The sequence below is a fragment of the Osmerus eperlanus genome, chromosome 11 (assembly GCF_963692335.1).
Source record: "Osmerus eperlanus chromosome 11, fOsmEpe2.1, whole genome shotgun sequence".
NCBI lineage: Eukaryota > Metazoa > Chordata > Actinopteri > Osmeriformes > Osmeridae > Osmerus > Osmerus eperlanus.
The window spans coordinates 8,069,421-8,081,491 of NC_085028.1; the positions used below are offsets into that span (position 1 = coordinate 8,069,421).

Genomic DNA, 12,071 nt, shown 5'->3' on the forward strand with positions numbered 1-12,071 from the left:
ACTGAAACATACACACTGACACCAACACAACAGATTATATGAGAAGTTTTAAGTATTTCAAAGTCATTATTTAATAAGACAATGTACAAAAATACTGGGCTGTTAGGTGGAGCTGTTACAGGTGAAGCAGGGGAGATAAACTTTCGACTTTCACCCATTGCATGGTAATTAAAACCTAAACCTTTCAATGTTGCTAAACAATCCCAAGCCATCTGCAAAATCCAATTTTCTAGATTTAGGGTTAGGGGTGATCAGAATGCTTGTGCAAGGTCAAAAGATGGGAGTGGAGGTGGGGGAGGGTGGTGGTGGGGGGCATGTGGAAGACTGGTATTAGGGTAAGGAAGGTGGGGGTGAGGCAAGGGGGACATGTGGGGAGATGGTTGGGGGGGTAGGTTTAAACGGGTTTGTTGGAGAGTGGTCTGGGTTCTCAGTTGTTGAGGATCTGTCGGGGTCGTCCATAACTCATGCCCTGCTGGGAAGCCCCCTTATTGGTTCCCATCTGTAAGCCAATCACATTCTTCCCCTCTTTCAGCTGGTCATCGCTGAAGTCCCGCCTGTTCTCCTGGGCTTTCCTACAAGGGAACATTGGAAATGGATTTAAAACAGACTTGCTCTAAACTTCTGCATAGAAAAAAAACAGGAGTTGATAGGATCTCCCTGTTCAAACAGACACCGTCCATCAGTTTACAGCATGCTTGCAGAGGAACACACACCAAATACTATGGTCACTGTGTCCCGCAATGAGGTCATAGCTGCAGGGTCATGTGACTCACTTGAAGAACCAGTTGGGGTCTCCGCGGTAGGTTCCATCCTCCTTGGTGACGGCCAGACTGCCCAGCGCCATCAGGGTCCGCTGAACCGCTGCCAGGTCCTTCCCTGGAATAAAACCACAGGCCCAGTCAGGGACACGACATACCAAGTCCTCACAGGTACCTAGGTCTTGTGTTCTGGGTAGGGTGAGGGTGTACATGTGTGTGAGGGTGTGTGTGTTTGTGTGTGTGTGTGCCTTGGTTATGACCTTCCCAGAGGTCCACGGTCTGGAACATGTCTGTCTTGGTGACCCCGTAGCGCTCAGCACTGCTCAGGAACTGGGAGATCTGCTCCATCTGCTTGAAGGCCATGGGGGAACTCTGGATCTTCTTCACAGGCTTGTCTCCGTCATACAGGCTGTTGATAAGCTCACAGAGAACCTGGGGGACGGAGAGGGAGCGAAGGAGAGATGGAAAGAGAGAGGGAATGAGGAGAGATAGGGGGAGAAGGAGAGGAGGGGGAGAGGATGGAGAGAGCGAGACAGGGACATACAGAACAACGAGCAGATACTTTCATTAGACACTGGATGATTTCCAGTTCAAATCCCTCGAGCCGGGCTCATCCCTCTACTCTCTAACGTGTGTTTGTAAGTGAGCTGTTTAAGATGTTGGGTGGTCCGGCAGGCCCACTCACACATCCGTCCTTCAGCCAGGCCTGGAAGCCCAGCTTGCCCTCCTCTGGCCTGGCCACCCCGGAGCCACACTGGGCCACAATCCACTCCACCAGCATGACCTCCAGCTCCGGGTCGTACTTCTTATCGATCTTATCCTGGACCTGACGGCTCATGCCATATGATGGACCCTTGTTGGCCATGCCCGCTCCTTGCTGGACAGGGGGAAGGGGAGGGGGAAAGAAAGAGAGAGCGGGATGGAGGGGAGGGATGGGAAGAGGCAGTGGGGAGGAATTGAGGAAAGAGATGATAGGAGGGTGAGAGTAGAGAGGATGTCAAAACAAAAGCAAAATGTCAGTTTTGCCAGGGTTACATGTGGAGTTGTCGATCTACAATGTACTGTAAGTCTCTCCTGGCTGGGGCAGCATGAATACAGCCTTCTCCTGCTCTTACCTCTCAAGTGGCTCCATTAGATTGTGGACAGAAAGAAAGACTAGGAAAATAGTTAACATCACCTGACCCTGATCTATGACAGCATAACACAAGTCTCAACCATGCAGTATTTGTGTCTAACAAGTAAATGATGACCTTGTATGACCTGGTATGTGGCCTGGTTCTGCTATGTACTCAATACATTTCAACATCGGGCAAAAACAGGCATCACTGTCATGGCATATTCAGCAGCTCTGTGAGAACAGGCAGACTCACATGCCCACACATGCAAATTACTCTGGACAGTTTGTACGTTCACAAACACGTACACACAGAAACACACTCACATACGTGTATAGAAACGTAGATACAGACATATGTGAAGAGCAGTGTGTTTGAAAAGGTGTGTATTTGACACAGCCACTCACAATACCCAGCACAGCATATTAACCCAACATCAGATGGCACTGCCTGTCTCCGAATGAGCATCACTTCAGTCCACTTTGATCCAGATCATGCTATCGAGGTTAGCTGAGCCAAAGTGATGCACAATGGGAGCTCTTTTATCAGCAAGCTCTCTCTCTCTCTCTCTCTCTCTCTCTCTCTCTCTCTCTCTCTCTCTCTCTCTCTCTCTCTCTCTCTCTCTCTCTCTCTCTCTCTCTCTCTCTCTCTCTCTCTCTCTCTCTCACACACACACACACACACACACACACACATACACACACGCAATGGTGTCTGCTTTACAGACACCATTGCTTGTGCAAAACAAGTTTGTCTTTTTTTCTATTTGCTTAGGGGCCAGGTAGCAGAGCGAAGCCCATATCAATGCACAGCCTTTAGCTCTGTCACCTGTGCTGCCATCTCGATGTCAGGTCACCACCTCTGCCTGTAGGTCAAAGGTTAGAGGTTACACTTTACACGGCCTTGAAGGTCACCTTGATGCTGCTTTCTGATTGGAAAAACTACACCTGGAAGTCGCATTCCTCCCGGTATTTCATTGAATGTTACCGTGGGTTATCCATTCATTCTACCACAGACTCCGGAGCCATCAGAGATGGTTTCCCGTGACAACAGTAAAACAGTAACAGCAAAAGATGCCTGAACCCACATATTTAAAAGGTAGAAAACTTTGAGCAAGTGACCACTCGAACAAGAGCTACTTTATTCTTTATATTAGTCCCTCATCTACTTCAGAATTTGCTTTAAATTCAACCAGAACCCCTCTATCCAGGCCCAGGGGTTGGGTTTGACTTCTTGGCATCATTGTGGGAGGAGGTAACCAACCGACAAAGCCAGGGCGTTGGTTTGTGCCGGGCTGGGTGGCTGGTATGCAAGGCTGGGAGCCGTGTCAGGGCTGGAGGGGATGACTGCTGCCAGTCCAACACTGGGTGCTGACAGGGAGCTTGATGCCATCGTGAGAGTAACTACACCAGGGCTGTGAGGCCTCCAGATGTACAGGCCAGGTTACACTAACACACCTGTCCTCTCCCAGGGGGTTAGGGACAGATCCCACACATGAAATATCCCCCCCCCCCCACACACACACACACACACACAAACACACACTGCGCTGCCATTATACAGACATTAGTGTGGAAGGCTGCTGTGTCATCATGTTTGGCAGTCATACACAGAGTAGCAGCTCATCAGGGGACCTCCGTTCTCTCTGTGGATATACCCTCACTCACCCCGCTCTACCACCCTCCCCACCTTACATCTCCCCCTACCTCCCCTAACCCCTTCACTTACTGGCCTATTTACCCTCAGCCTGCCCCTCTACCCTTCTTCTCACCATCCTTTGACTCCTCCCTGGCCCTCTAATTCATCTTCAATTCCTTCCTTCCTTCCTATCCTCAGACCCTCTTTACCTCTTCTGTCTTCGTCAGCCCTTCTCTTGTCCTCTGTCCTCTCTGCTCCTCCCTGCCCTCCAGTCTGTCTGTGTTCCTGCATACAGTCCTGAGAGGTTACAAGGGCCCTCGGGGACCCAGTTTTACGCCTGGTATTAATCTGCTGTGTGACCTCTGCTGTCAGGTTGGAACCAATGCTCTTTACTCAGACTGTATTGCAATCAGGCCTCTGTGCGTGTGTGTGTGTCTGGATGCGTGTGCGCGTGTGCGTGTGTGCGTGTGTGCGTGCATGTGTGACTAAGTATAATAGAACAATTACATCATCACTCTTCTGTCCAATCATGTCTGTTAGTCTACTGTGTTTTTGCCTCGCCATGGCAACCCAGTTGGCTACCACCCCTTAAAAACAGGAAGTCGTTGGGCTCCAGTCTCTCAACTGAAACTTCAATGCCAATAAGTAAGTTTAGCCCAGCAGTTGCCCAACAATATATATCTTTTTTTCTATTTTAGCCTAGCCCAGCCCAGCCTAGTCTAGCCTAGTATAGCCCAGTCTAACCTAGCCTACTAGTTCTGCTCTGCCTCAGGAAGGGAAGTGCAGCTCGCCTTATCTGCCCGTGCTGCTGGTCAGCAGCTCCTCAGGGAGTTTGGCTGCTGCTACTGTTGGAACGCTAACTGCTAAAGCAGCTCCAGCTGTCTCCTTTTTTCACTACTTCTCACGCTTATCTAATCTCAACACTTCTTTCAATTCACAGACAGCAGGACTGTTAATCTGACCTGGCTGTTTTTGGCCGCTCAAACACAATTTTCCACCCTCTTTTCCAAATGTTGTTATCTTCGACCGTACTTTCACTGGTTGACATGGCCCGCTGGGACATGAAGCTGTGTAGTTTAGTGTGCTTAGGGGATGACTGTTGGAAGCAGGCCCATGCCTCATAACTATATCAAGGTTTCTGAGGTACAGTTGTCTCTCTCTCTTTCTGTCTCTGTCTCTCTCTCACTGTATCTTTGTCTATCATCTCTCAGTGTGTCTCTTTCTCTCTCTGTCTCTCTGTATTTTGTGTGTGCATTTGTGTGTGTGTGTGCTTCAGCAGATGTGTAGCACTTGTCTCCATTAGTCATGATGTCGTTCTGCTAGCTCCTGGATCTTCAGTGCAGCTCCATGTAAGGCAGTCCTCATTTACCAAAGCAAACTGAAGTATGCAAGTTAGTCAGCAGCAGGAGGGGCCTCTGCCTCTCATCTCCTCTGTAAACATCAGCTCCTCCCTCTAAATCACCTCAGCTGCTCCCTGTGGTCCCTCTACATCTCCACATACACAAATCAGCTACAGTACCACACACAGACTAGCTACTTGAACGTAAAACGTTTGATTCGTGACTAACAATTGGTGAATATAGGGCTGATCCATTTGTGTCCTTGCATCGTCAAGTCAGGTACTCCCCAAGTATTTGTTCATGCCATCCTCAAACGGGACCTCTGTCACACTCTAACCACATACTATGTCTTTCAGCACCTCTGTTTTTACCCAGACCCCCCCTGCCCCCTACCCCCCCCCCCCCCCCCCCTCACACACACACCCATACAATGATGGTGAGACACTTGATAAAGAGAAATATCCTGCGCAGTTGAATTATTGCAATGATTCAGTTCAAGACAAAGATTTAGGGTTAGGCTTAGGGAGACTAAAAAGCTGCAGTGTTCAGGTAAAGTTCATGACCCTAGCACATTGTTCGTGTTATGTTTTGTTACATATCCCAGGTCTAGCTTGTGAACACTTTACAGTTCAACAGCATTCTGTAAAGGTTGGTAACATGTCAAATGGATGGGTTGAGGCTAGAACTTGTTTGGTCCAAAGCAGAAGGTACAGGTTCTATCCCTGTCCAAGAGTTCTAGAACTAACTGGAGGTTCTAACTTGATCTAAACATCAACATGGTCCAAACAGGTTCATACTCCACAAAAAAACTCCTCAAAGAAACGTACACAATGTAGCTTCCGTTATTGTCTTAATGATGTTGGATTGTACACTGAAAGACATGGGACCACACCAGGCAAAAACTGACCAGGCTAGACCAGACCAGGCTAGATCAGGCCAGGCTAGACCAGGCCACAGTCACATACTAATTTACACTGAACCAATCCACCAGACTGACAACCTCCTATCTCCTGTTATTCACACTGTACTCCAGCCTGTGAAGAGAAGTAAAGAGAGATACTCACTGTGTGTAAGGATGGAAGAAGAGTCTTTCCTCTGCAAGAGTCAGGGCGAGAGTATGTATGTGTGTTCCCGTGTGTGTTGAGGTGAAGGAGTGTTTGTATTTGTCTCGTCCAGACAGAGTCCCTCCTTCAAAAGTTGACGACTTAAAAGGATCAGACCAGGAGAATGACTTCACCACTTCAGTCTGGGGGAGAGAGAGAAAGAGAGGGAAGGAAAGGGAAGGAGAGAGGGATGGAGGGAGGGAGCAAGGGAAAAGGAAACTTTATCCTTAAAAGGGCATGCCCTTTAAGCCTTTTTCTGGAACCCTCTCTCTCTGTTTCTCTTTGTGTAATTCTCTCTCTGTATCGCTCTCTGTCTCCTTTAGTTTCTCTCTCTTGTCTTCACTCTCTTTCTCTCTCCATCTCTCTCTCCTTCATCTGTAGTTTTAAACACTCCATCTCTCTCTCTTTCTCTTTCTCTCTCTCTTTTCTCTCTCTCTCTCTCTCTCTCTCTCTCTCTCCCTCTCTCTCTCTCTCTCTCTCTCTCTCTCTCTCTCTCTCTCTCTCTCTCTCGGTCTAGTAAAAAAGTCACAGCCATATTAGGTCAGGCCTGCACCAAAGAAAAAGAGGACGGAAAAGGAGAGGAGGGGAGGAGAGAGGGGAGGAAGCAAGCTGCCAGCAGGCTTCAGTTTGGTCAGCAGGAATTCTCTCCATACCTCACCACACCAGGCCTCCAGCCCGCGCCAGGAGAAAGAAGGATGAAAGGATGGAAGGATACAGAGGGAGTGAAAGAATGCAACACATGAATCGAGAAAGACAAAAAGGATGAAGGGAAGTGTGTTGAATAAGCTAGTTTTGGTAAAGAAGGATGTTTCCACCACACACATTCCCTGGTTCTCAGGTTCTTGAAACCTGTTTTTTTTATAGAACTGGAAGGAACATTATAGAGCAAGAAAGTAAGGATTTGGAAATGGAGTATCCTTGAAAAGAAAAATGACAGTAGAAATGAGACTGGAGGAAGAGGTTGGTTAATTATGAGGAAAGGAATCACACTCTCACAGCAGATAACACCATTTATGTCCAAGATGCTCTTCGCCAGCTGGGCTTCTAAGTGTGTGTGTGTGTGTGTGTACGTGTGTGTACGTGTATTATCACTGGTGAGACATGCCCGTTCTAATACTCCTCATAGCCAAACTCTCAGTGTGTGTGTGTGTGTGCGCATGTCCATCCCAATGTACCTCATCCAGGATGCTAACCAGATCCGCTAACCCTGTCTCACATTCTCTCCAGCATATTTTCCTACAGTCTGTCGGTGTGTCTTATTCCTCCTCTGTGTTCATCATGTGTTGGTTACTGTAAACATGTTTCTCATGTTTATGGTTAGTCACTGTAAACATGAGAAACATGTTTATGGTTAGTCACTGTAAACATGTTTCTCATGTTTATGGTTAGTCACTGTAAACGTGATTCTCATGTTTATGGTTAGTTACTGTAAACATGTTTCTCATGTTTATGGTTAGTTTCTGTAAACATTTTTATCATGTTTATGGTTAGTCACTGTAAACATGTTTATCATGTTTATGGTTAGTCACTGTAAAAACGTTTATCATGTTTATGGTTACTCACTGTAAACATGTTTATCATGTTTATGGTTAGTTACTGTAAACATGTACATTCTGAGATGGGAACAGAGAGTCAACATGCAGGAAAATATTCTTGTTTCTGGCAAATGTATTTTGGGGTTTTGTTTGTCTTTGTCTTTTTGCAAATCAGTGTCTTTTTTTTAGTGTTGTTCTGTTTTGTTTGTTGTTTATGTTTCATGTTTACAATAATCGAATACCACAGAGAGTGATTAACTTCGACCGACTCCAGATCCAGTTATCTCTTCCACTATCTGGGATGATGTTGGCGAAGTCATGTTCAGACGTCCCCTGGTCACTCTGCAGGAATGACTGCTATGTCTCTGTTTATACACTCACACTCTGGAGACTTCAGATCGTAGTTTAATATATGTAGTGTATATATGTGTGTGTGTGTGTGTGTGTGTGTGTGTGTGCATGGATATGTTCATGTGTGTCTGTGCATGTAAGTCCCATAGGTGTTGGTGGGTGAGTGAGTGAGCGTGGTGTGTGTGTGTTTGACACCAGCAGTGGTCCTCCTTCAGATGACTGTTTACATGACAGACAGTGTGCGTTGCTCTCCCTAGGTGCTGCCATCACTCACCACATGGAGACACACAGGACACTGTGTTTACAAGGCTTACCCCTGGCTTAAACACGTGATCCCAGCAAAGTCCTGTTAACATTTTGTGTTGTTGTTAATGCCCTCTGTCGATTAAGTAGCTAATAGAGTGCTCTAGTTTTGATTCCAGAAAAGTCTTCTTGGGTATAATAAGCATAACAACAATTTACAGAATCAGTCTAATTTATCCTGAAATGTTGAAGACCTTAGTAATAATAACCCCAGTGGACAAACATTCCGGATGTAACAAAACAGATTTTATTCATACAGGGAGACAATATCTCTTAACATGGAAGGTTCTGAAGAGTCGATATGTTGGTGTGTGTGCGTACAACATCTATATACCGGTACATGGGTTTTTTTCACGTGGGTGTAACAAGTACATACAATACAAGTTTATCTGTTTGTGTTTGTGTGTGTGTGTGTGTGGGTGTGTGTGCACACAACATCCGTGTGTGTGTATGTAAGTGTGTGTCTACTCCTCAGCGAGAGGGTACAGCAGGTATCCAGTGAAGGAGTTGCCGTTCATGTCTGTGTTCCCACACAGCATTCTTCCAGAGAGCAGCTCCACGTACACCTGGTTGCCCCTGCGCAGGGACAGCAGGACCGTCTGGGTGCCGCTGTCCTCCTGGTCCTCGCGGTTGTCCTCCCACACACACGCCACCACCTGGCCGTCCTTCTTCAGCTGCACCTGGTGGTACAGCCGTGCGGTGGGGTTACCCACGTTGGAGTAGACCGACAAGGCGAAGGAGTAGAGGCCAGTGCGGGGGGCCGTGAACACCCCTGGAGGAAGCAGACGGTTAGGGGAGAAGGGGGGCATGGTTGTGTGTGTATGTTTGTTTGTGTATGTGTGCGTGTGTGCATGGGTGTACTGCATGTGTGTACTGCATGTGTGTGTGTCTTACCCAGAGCAGGGTTGTATCCATGTCCATCGTTGAGGGAGATGGAGGTGTAGGGGATAGGCACATTGCTGGTGTAGGGTCCAAAACATGTGGAACTGGACGGCATGGACGCTCTGAATGCTATCTTGCTGTTGTCTGATTCACACACACACATAAAGTAGGGTTCATTAGTTAAGAGCTGTGAGTGTGTGCACACTGGTGTGTGCATGGCCAGGTGTGTGTGTTACCACCGGCCAGGTGTGTGTGTTACCACCGGCCAGGTGTGTGTGTTACCACCGGCCAGGTGTGTGTGTGTTACCACCGGCCAGGTGTGTTACCATTGACCAGGTGTGTGTTTTACCACAGGCCATGTGTGTGTGCATGGCCAGGTGTGTGTCCTACCTGTGAGCTCACTGAGGTTTCCGTCCAGAGTGATCAGCTGCTGCCAGAGGTTCACCATCCTCATGAAGGTCTGCTCCTCCAGCTGACCCATATCGTTGGCCGCGCAGCAGCAGCCACGCTGGCGCTTGAAGGCACAGTCACAGTCCCAGTTCCCACAGGGCAGGGCGCCGGGGTAGGTCACTGGGGGCGGGAGGGGAAGATGGGGAGGGGGTAGAAGAGGGGTCAGATGGGGGAGTGGTAAAGTGTGTGAGGGGAGATCGGAGGGAGAGGAGAGAGGGTGGTGGGAGTGTGGGATGGATGGTTGGAGCAGGGGTGTGGGGGGAGGGTGGAGGGTGGAGAAGGGGGACAAGGAGAAGGCAGAAGGGAAGTTGAGTTCCACAAGTCACACTTGATAGTTTGTGTCCAGGTCAACATATAAACTTGGGATGATGAAGCTGAAGAGGATGAGGGTGTCTCTTACGCGCTGCTTCTTTCATGATGTCGAACATTCCCGCTTCCACACTGACACAGAGACTTAGAATCCCCAAGAGGCAAAGAGCCGACACTTCAACTAGCTTCATGTTCTGAATCAAGATGTAGCCAAAAACACTCACGATTAGATACAGAAAGATAGACACATAACCCTCAATGCGTTAGAGGACACACTTTTTCAGTTAGTATAACCCGGAAAGCTACAGGCAATTCTGTAAAGTAACATAAGTAGCAGAAAACTGATACACAGTTCCTTCATGAGAAGACTGCTTTAGTTAGAAAAGTGGCATGAAGCATTCCTAGAACAGTGGCATGTTTACCATACAAGTTAATGACCTCATTATTGTAATATTCTCAAATATTATGTTAAACTTCAAACAAGCACACAATTCATCATGATGTTCAAGTCCAAGTCTTAAAATTAAACTTCTCAAAGACTACTCATCTTGTGGAAAACTATATCCACTCCAGAATCCTCACCATGACATCATCTAATTAGACTGATTGACTCTGTCTAAACATCAAGCAATACCGATGCATACAGTACATACATACATACATACATACATACATACATACATACATACATACATACATACAGTCACACAGATTCTGCAGAACTTACTGTGATGCTGTAGGGAAACACTTCTTCTGCTTGCTGAGGGCCCAGTATGTGTGTGTGTGTGTGAAGGTGAGCAGACCTGGGAGCCCTTGGTCAGGTCTGCTGCAGTTTTATGCTGGGGGAGGTGTTGGTGCTTTACAGGTAGCCCTGCCCTCTGAATGAAGAAAGACAGAACACGTTCTCCTGTACACACACACACACACACAAACACACACATCTCCTGTACACACAAAAATACACACACAAACGTATGCACACAAATTTCCTACACACACACACACACACAAATGTGCTGACATATACACATATATCTTCTTTTCATACATAGACAGACACACACACACAAGGATACACACAGGGTCCCAAAGGAGAGCTCTGATCATGTTCAGCGATCAAGACAATCCTATTTCTTGCTATGCCCTCGGGCCATGAAAAGAAAGTTAAGAAAAAATATATCTCATATCTTTCTATCTGTCTGTTCAGTAAAGGACAATAGGTTTTAATATGACAGTAGTGTCTATTTTCCATCCTTCCCATGGATGCCAGGTTAGGTGGTACATGAGTGGATGGTTATAAAGGCCATTGTTGACAAGTTTCTGGGATCCAATGGTGTCATTGGCGTGGAACAGGTTTATCAGTCAATCAGGGGTCCCTCATCACCTGGTTTGGTTCCCATACCTGAGGATGGGGCGGGGCTAGGTGCGGGTGTGGGAACAGGGAGGGGAGGGGGCATGGCCAAGCTGGCGGGTGCTGCAGCTGTCTGTTCAAATCTACACCACACCCATCAATATTACCTTTTTTATTTACATTTAGTCATTTAGCAGACGCTTTTATCCAAGGGATTTACCCATCTGAAGCATATTTTTCAATAAAAAAAAATATTCAGACAATACGTGCTTTCTGTTGACTTTCAATCCCTGAAGTTTGATTGTTAACCTTTTAAGGAGTGAGTTATTTTTCCAAAACGGAAGCTAGCTAGTTTTAGTTAGCTTCCGTTACCTAGCAACCTAGCATAATTCTCGTAGCAATGCTACTACCTGCTAGTGTTACTTGTTAGCCTCCTAATTGTAAATTTTGAAGCCATACTATAGCGTTTGTCATATAGTTTTTGTCTATCGGAAAATAGTCGGTTGGAATGTTCAGAATCACACATGTGTGACGGTACTCTGTGGGGCCCGCTTTCGAACGATCACATATGTGTGACGCTACTCCTTAACGGGTTAACAGCTGAGGAAAGGTGACTGACTCCTGTCTCCAGGAGGGTGTTTGGGTTGGGCTGACAGGCTGGTCCCCTGGTGGTTGACCTGGTTCTTGTCGGGTTGATAACTATCAGGTTCCTGGCAGCCTTTTATCTTCAGGTTGGAGGACAGATAGAGGAAACATCATTCACAATGTTTGTTTTTCGATGGAGATGGAGATGCACTGTATTGTATCTCCTGTTACAGTTTTTCTGGATCAAATGTCTCTTTATGACGACAACAGCAACAACAATAATCTTAGATAACTGCTGGAGATGGGAGATACAGAGAGGGAGTGTGGTTGCAGAAGGCCAGATACCAGATA

At 46.9% G+C, this 12,071-nt stretch overlaps 2 protein-coding genes across 3 annotated transcripts; both read right to left on the reverse strand.

Moving 5' to 3' along the window:
• Positions 1-46: 46 nt before the first annotated feature.
• On the reverse strand, positions 47-6,093 carry tagln (transgelin). Of its 2 annotated transcripts, XM_062473055.1 has the most exons (6): positions 5,916-6,093; positions 2,702-2,738; positions 1,444-1,635; positions 1,019-1,190; positions 774-876; positions 47-572 (listed from the first exon to the last, which is right to left on the reverse strand). In XM_062473055.1, the coding sequence occupies exons 2-6, from the start codon at positions 2,711-2,713 to the stop codon at positions 428-430; spliced, it is 624 nt and encodes a 207-aa protein (XP_062329039.1). In that variant the 5' UTR covers positions 2,714-2,738; positions 5,916-6,093; the 3' UTR covers positions 47-427. The 2 variants fall into 2 exon arrangements, with proteins under 2 accessions (XP_062329039.1, XP_062329040.1); XM_062473056.1 differs by lacking the exon at positions 2,702-2,738 and having other exon boundaries at positions 5,916-6,091.
• A 2,274-nt stretch (positions 6,094-8,367) lies between these two features.
• On the reverse strand, positions 8,368-10,595 carry cbln18 (cerebellin 18). The gene is made up of 5 exons (XM_062473001.1): positions 10,512-10,595; positions 9,876-9,978; positions 9,416-9,595; positions 9,038-9,169; positions 8,368-8,915 (listed from the first exon to the last, which is right to left on the reverse strand). The coding sequence occupies exons 2-5, from the start codon at positions 9,973-9,975 to the stop codon at positions 8,608-8,610; spliced, it is 720 nt and encodes a 239-aa protein (XP_062328985.1). The 5' UTR covers positions 9,976-9,978; positions 10,512-10,595; the 3' UTR covers positions 8,368-8,607.
• Positions 10,596-12,071: the final 1,476 nt, after the last annotated feature.

Excerpts from the sequence above, each read along its gene's own strand:
- tagln (XM_062473055.1), bottom strand. Across the intron at positions 877-1,018 it reads GACCGTGGACCTCTGGGAAG|GGAAGGACCTGGCAGCGGTT; the intron begins GTCATAACCAAG and ends GTTTTATTCCAG. Across the intron at positions 573-773 it reads GACCCCAACTGGTTCTTCAA|GAAAGCCCAGGAGAACAGGC; the intron begins GTGAGTCACATG and ends GTTCCCTTGTAG.
- cbln18 (XM_062473001.1), bottom strand. The coding sequence starts at position 9,975 with ATGAAGCTAGTTGAAGTGTCGGCTCTTTGCCTCTTGGGGATTCTAAGT. Across the intron at positions 9,170-9,415 it reads AAACCTCAGTGAGCTCACAG|ACAACAGCAAGATAGCATTC; the intron begins GTAGGACACACA and ends TGTGTGAATCAG. Across the intron at positions 8,916-9,037 it reads TGGATACAACCCTGCTCTGG|GGGTGTTCACGGCCCCCCGC; the intron begins GTAAGACACACA and ends TGCTTCCTCCAG.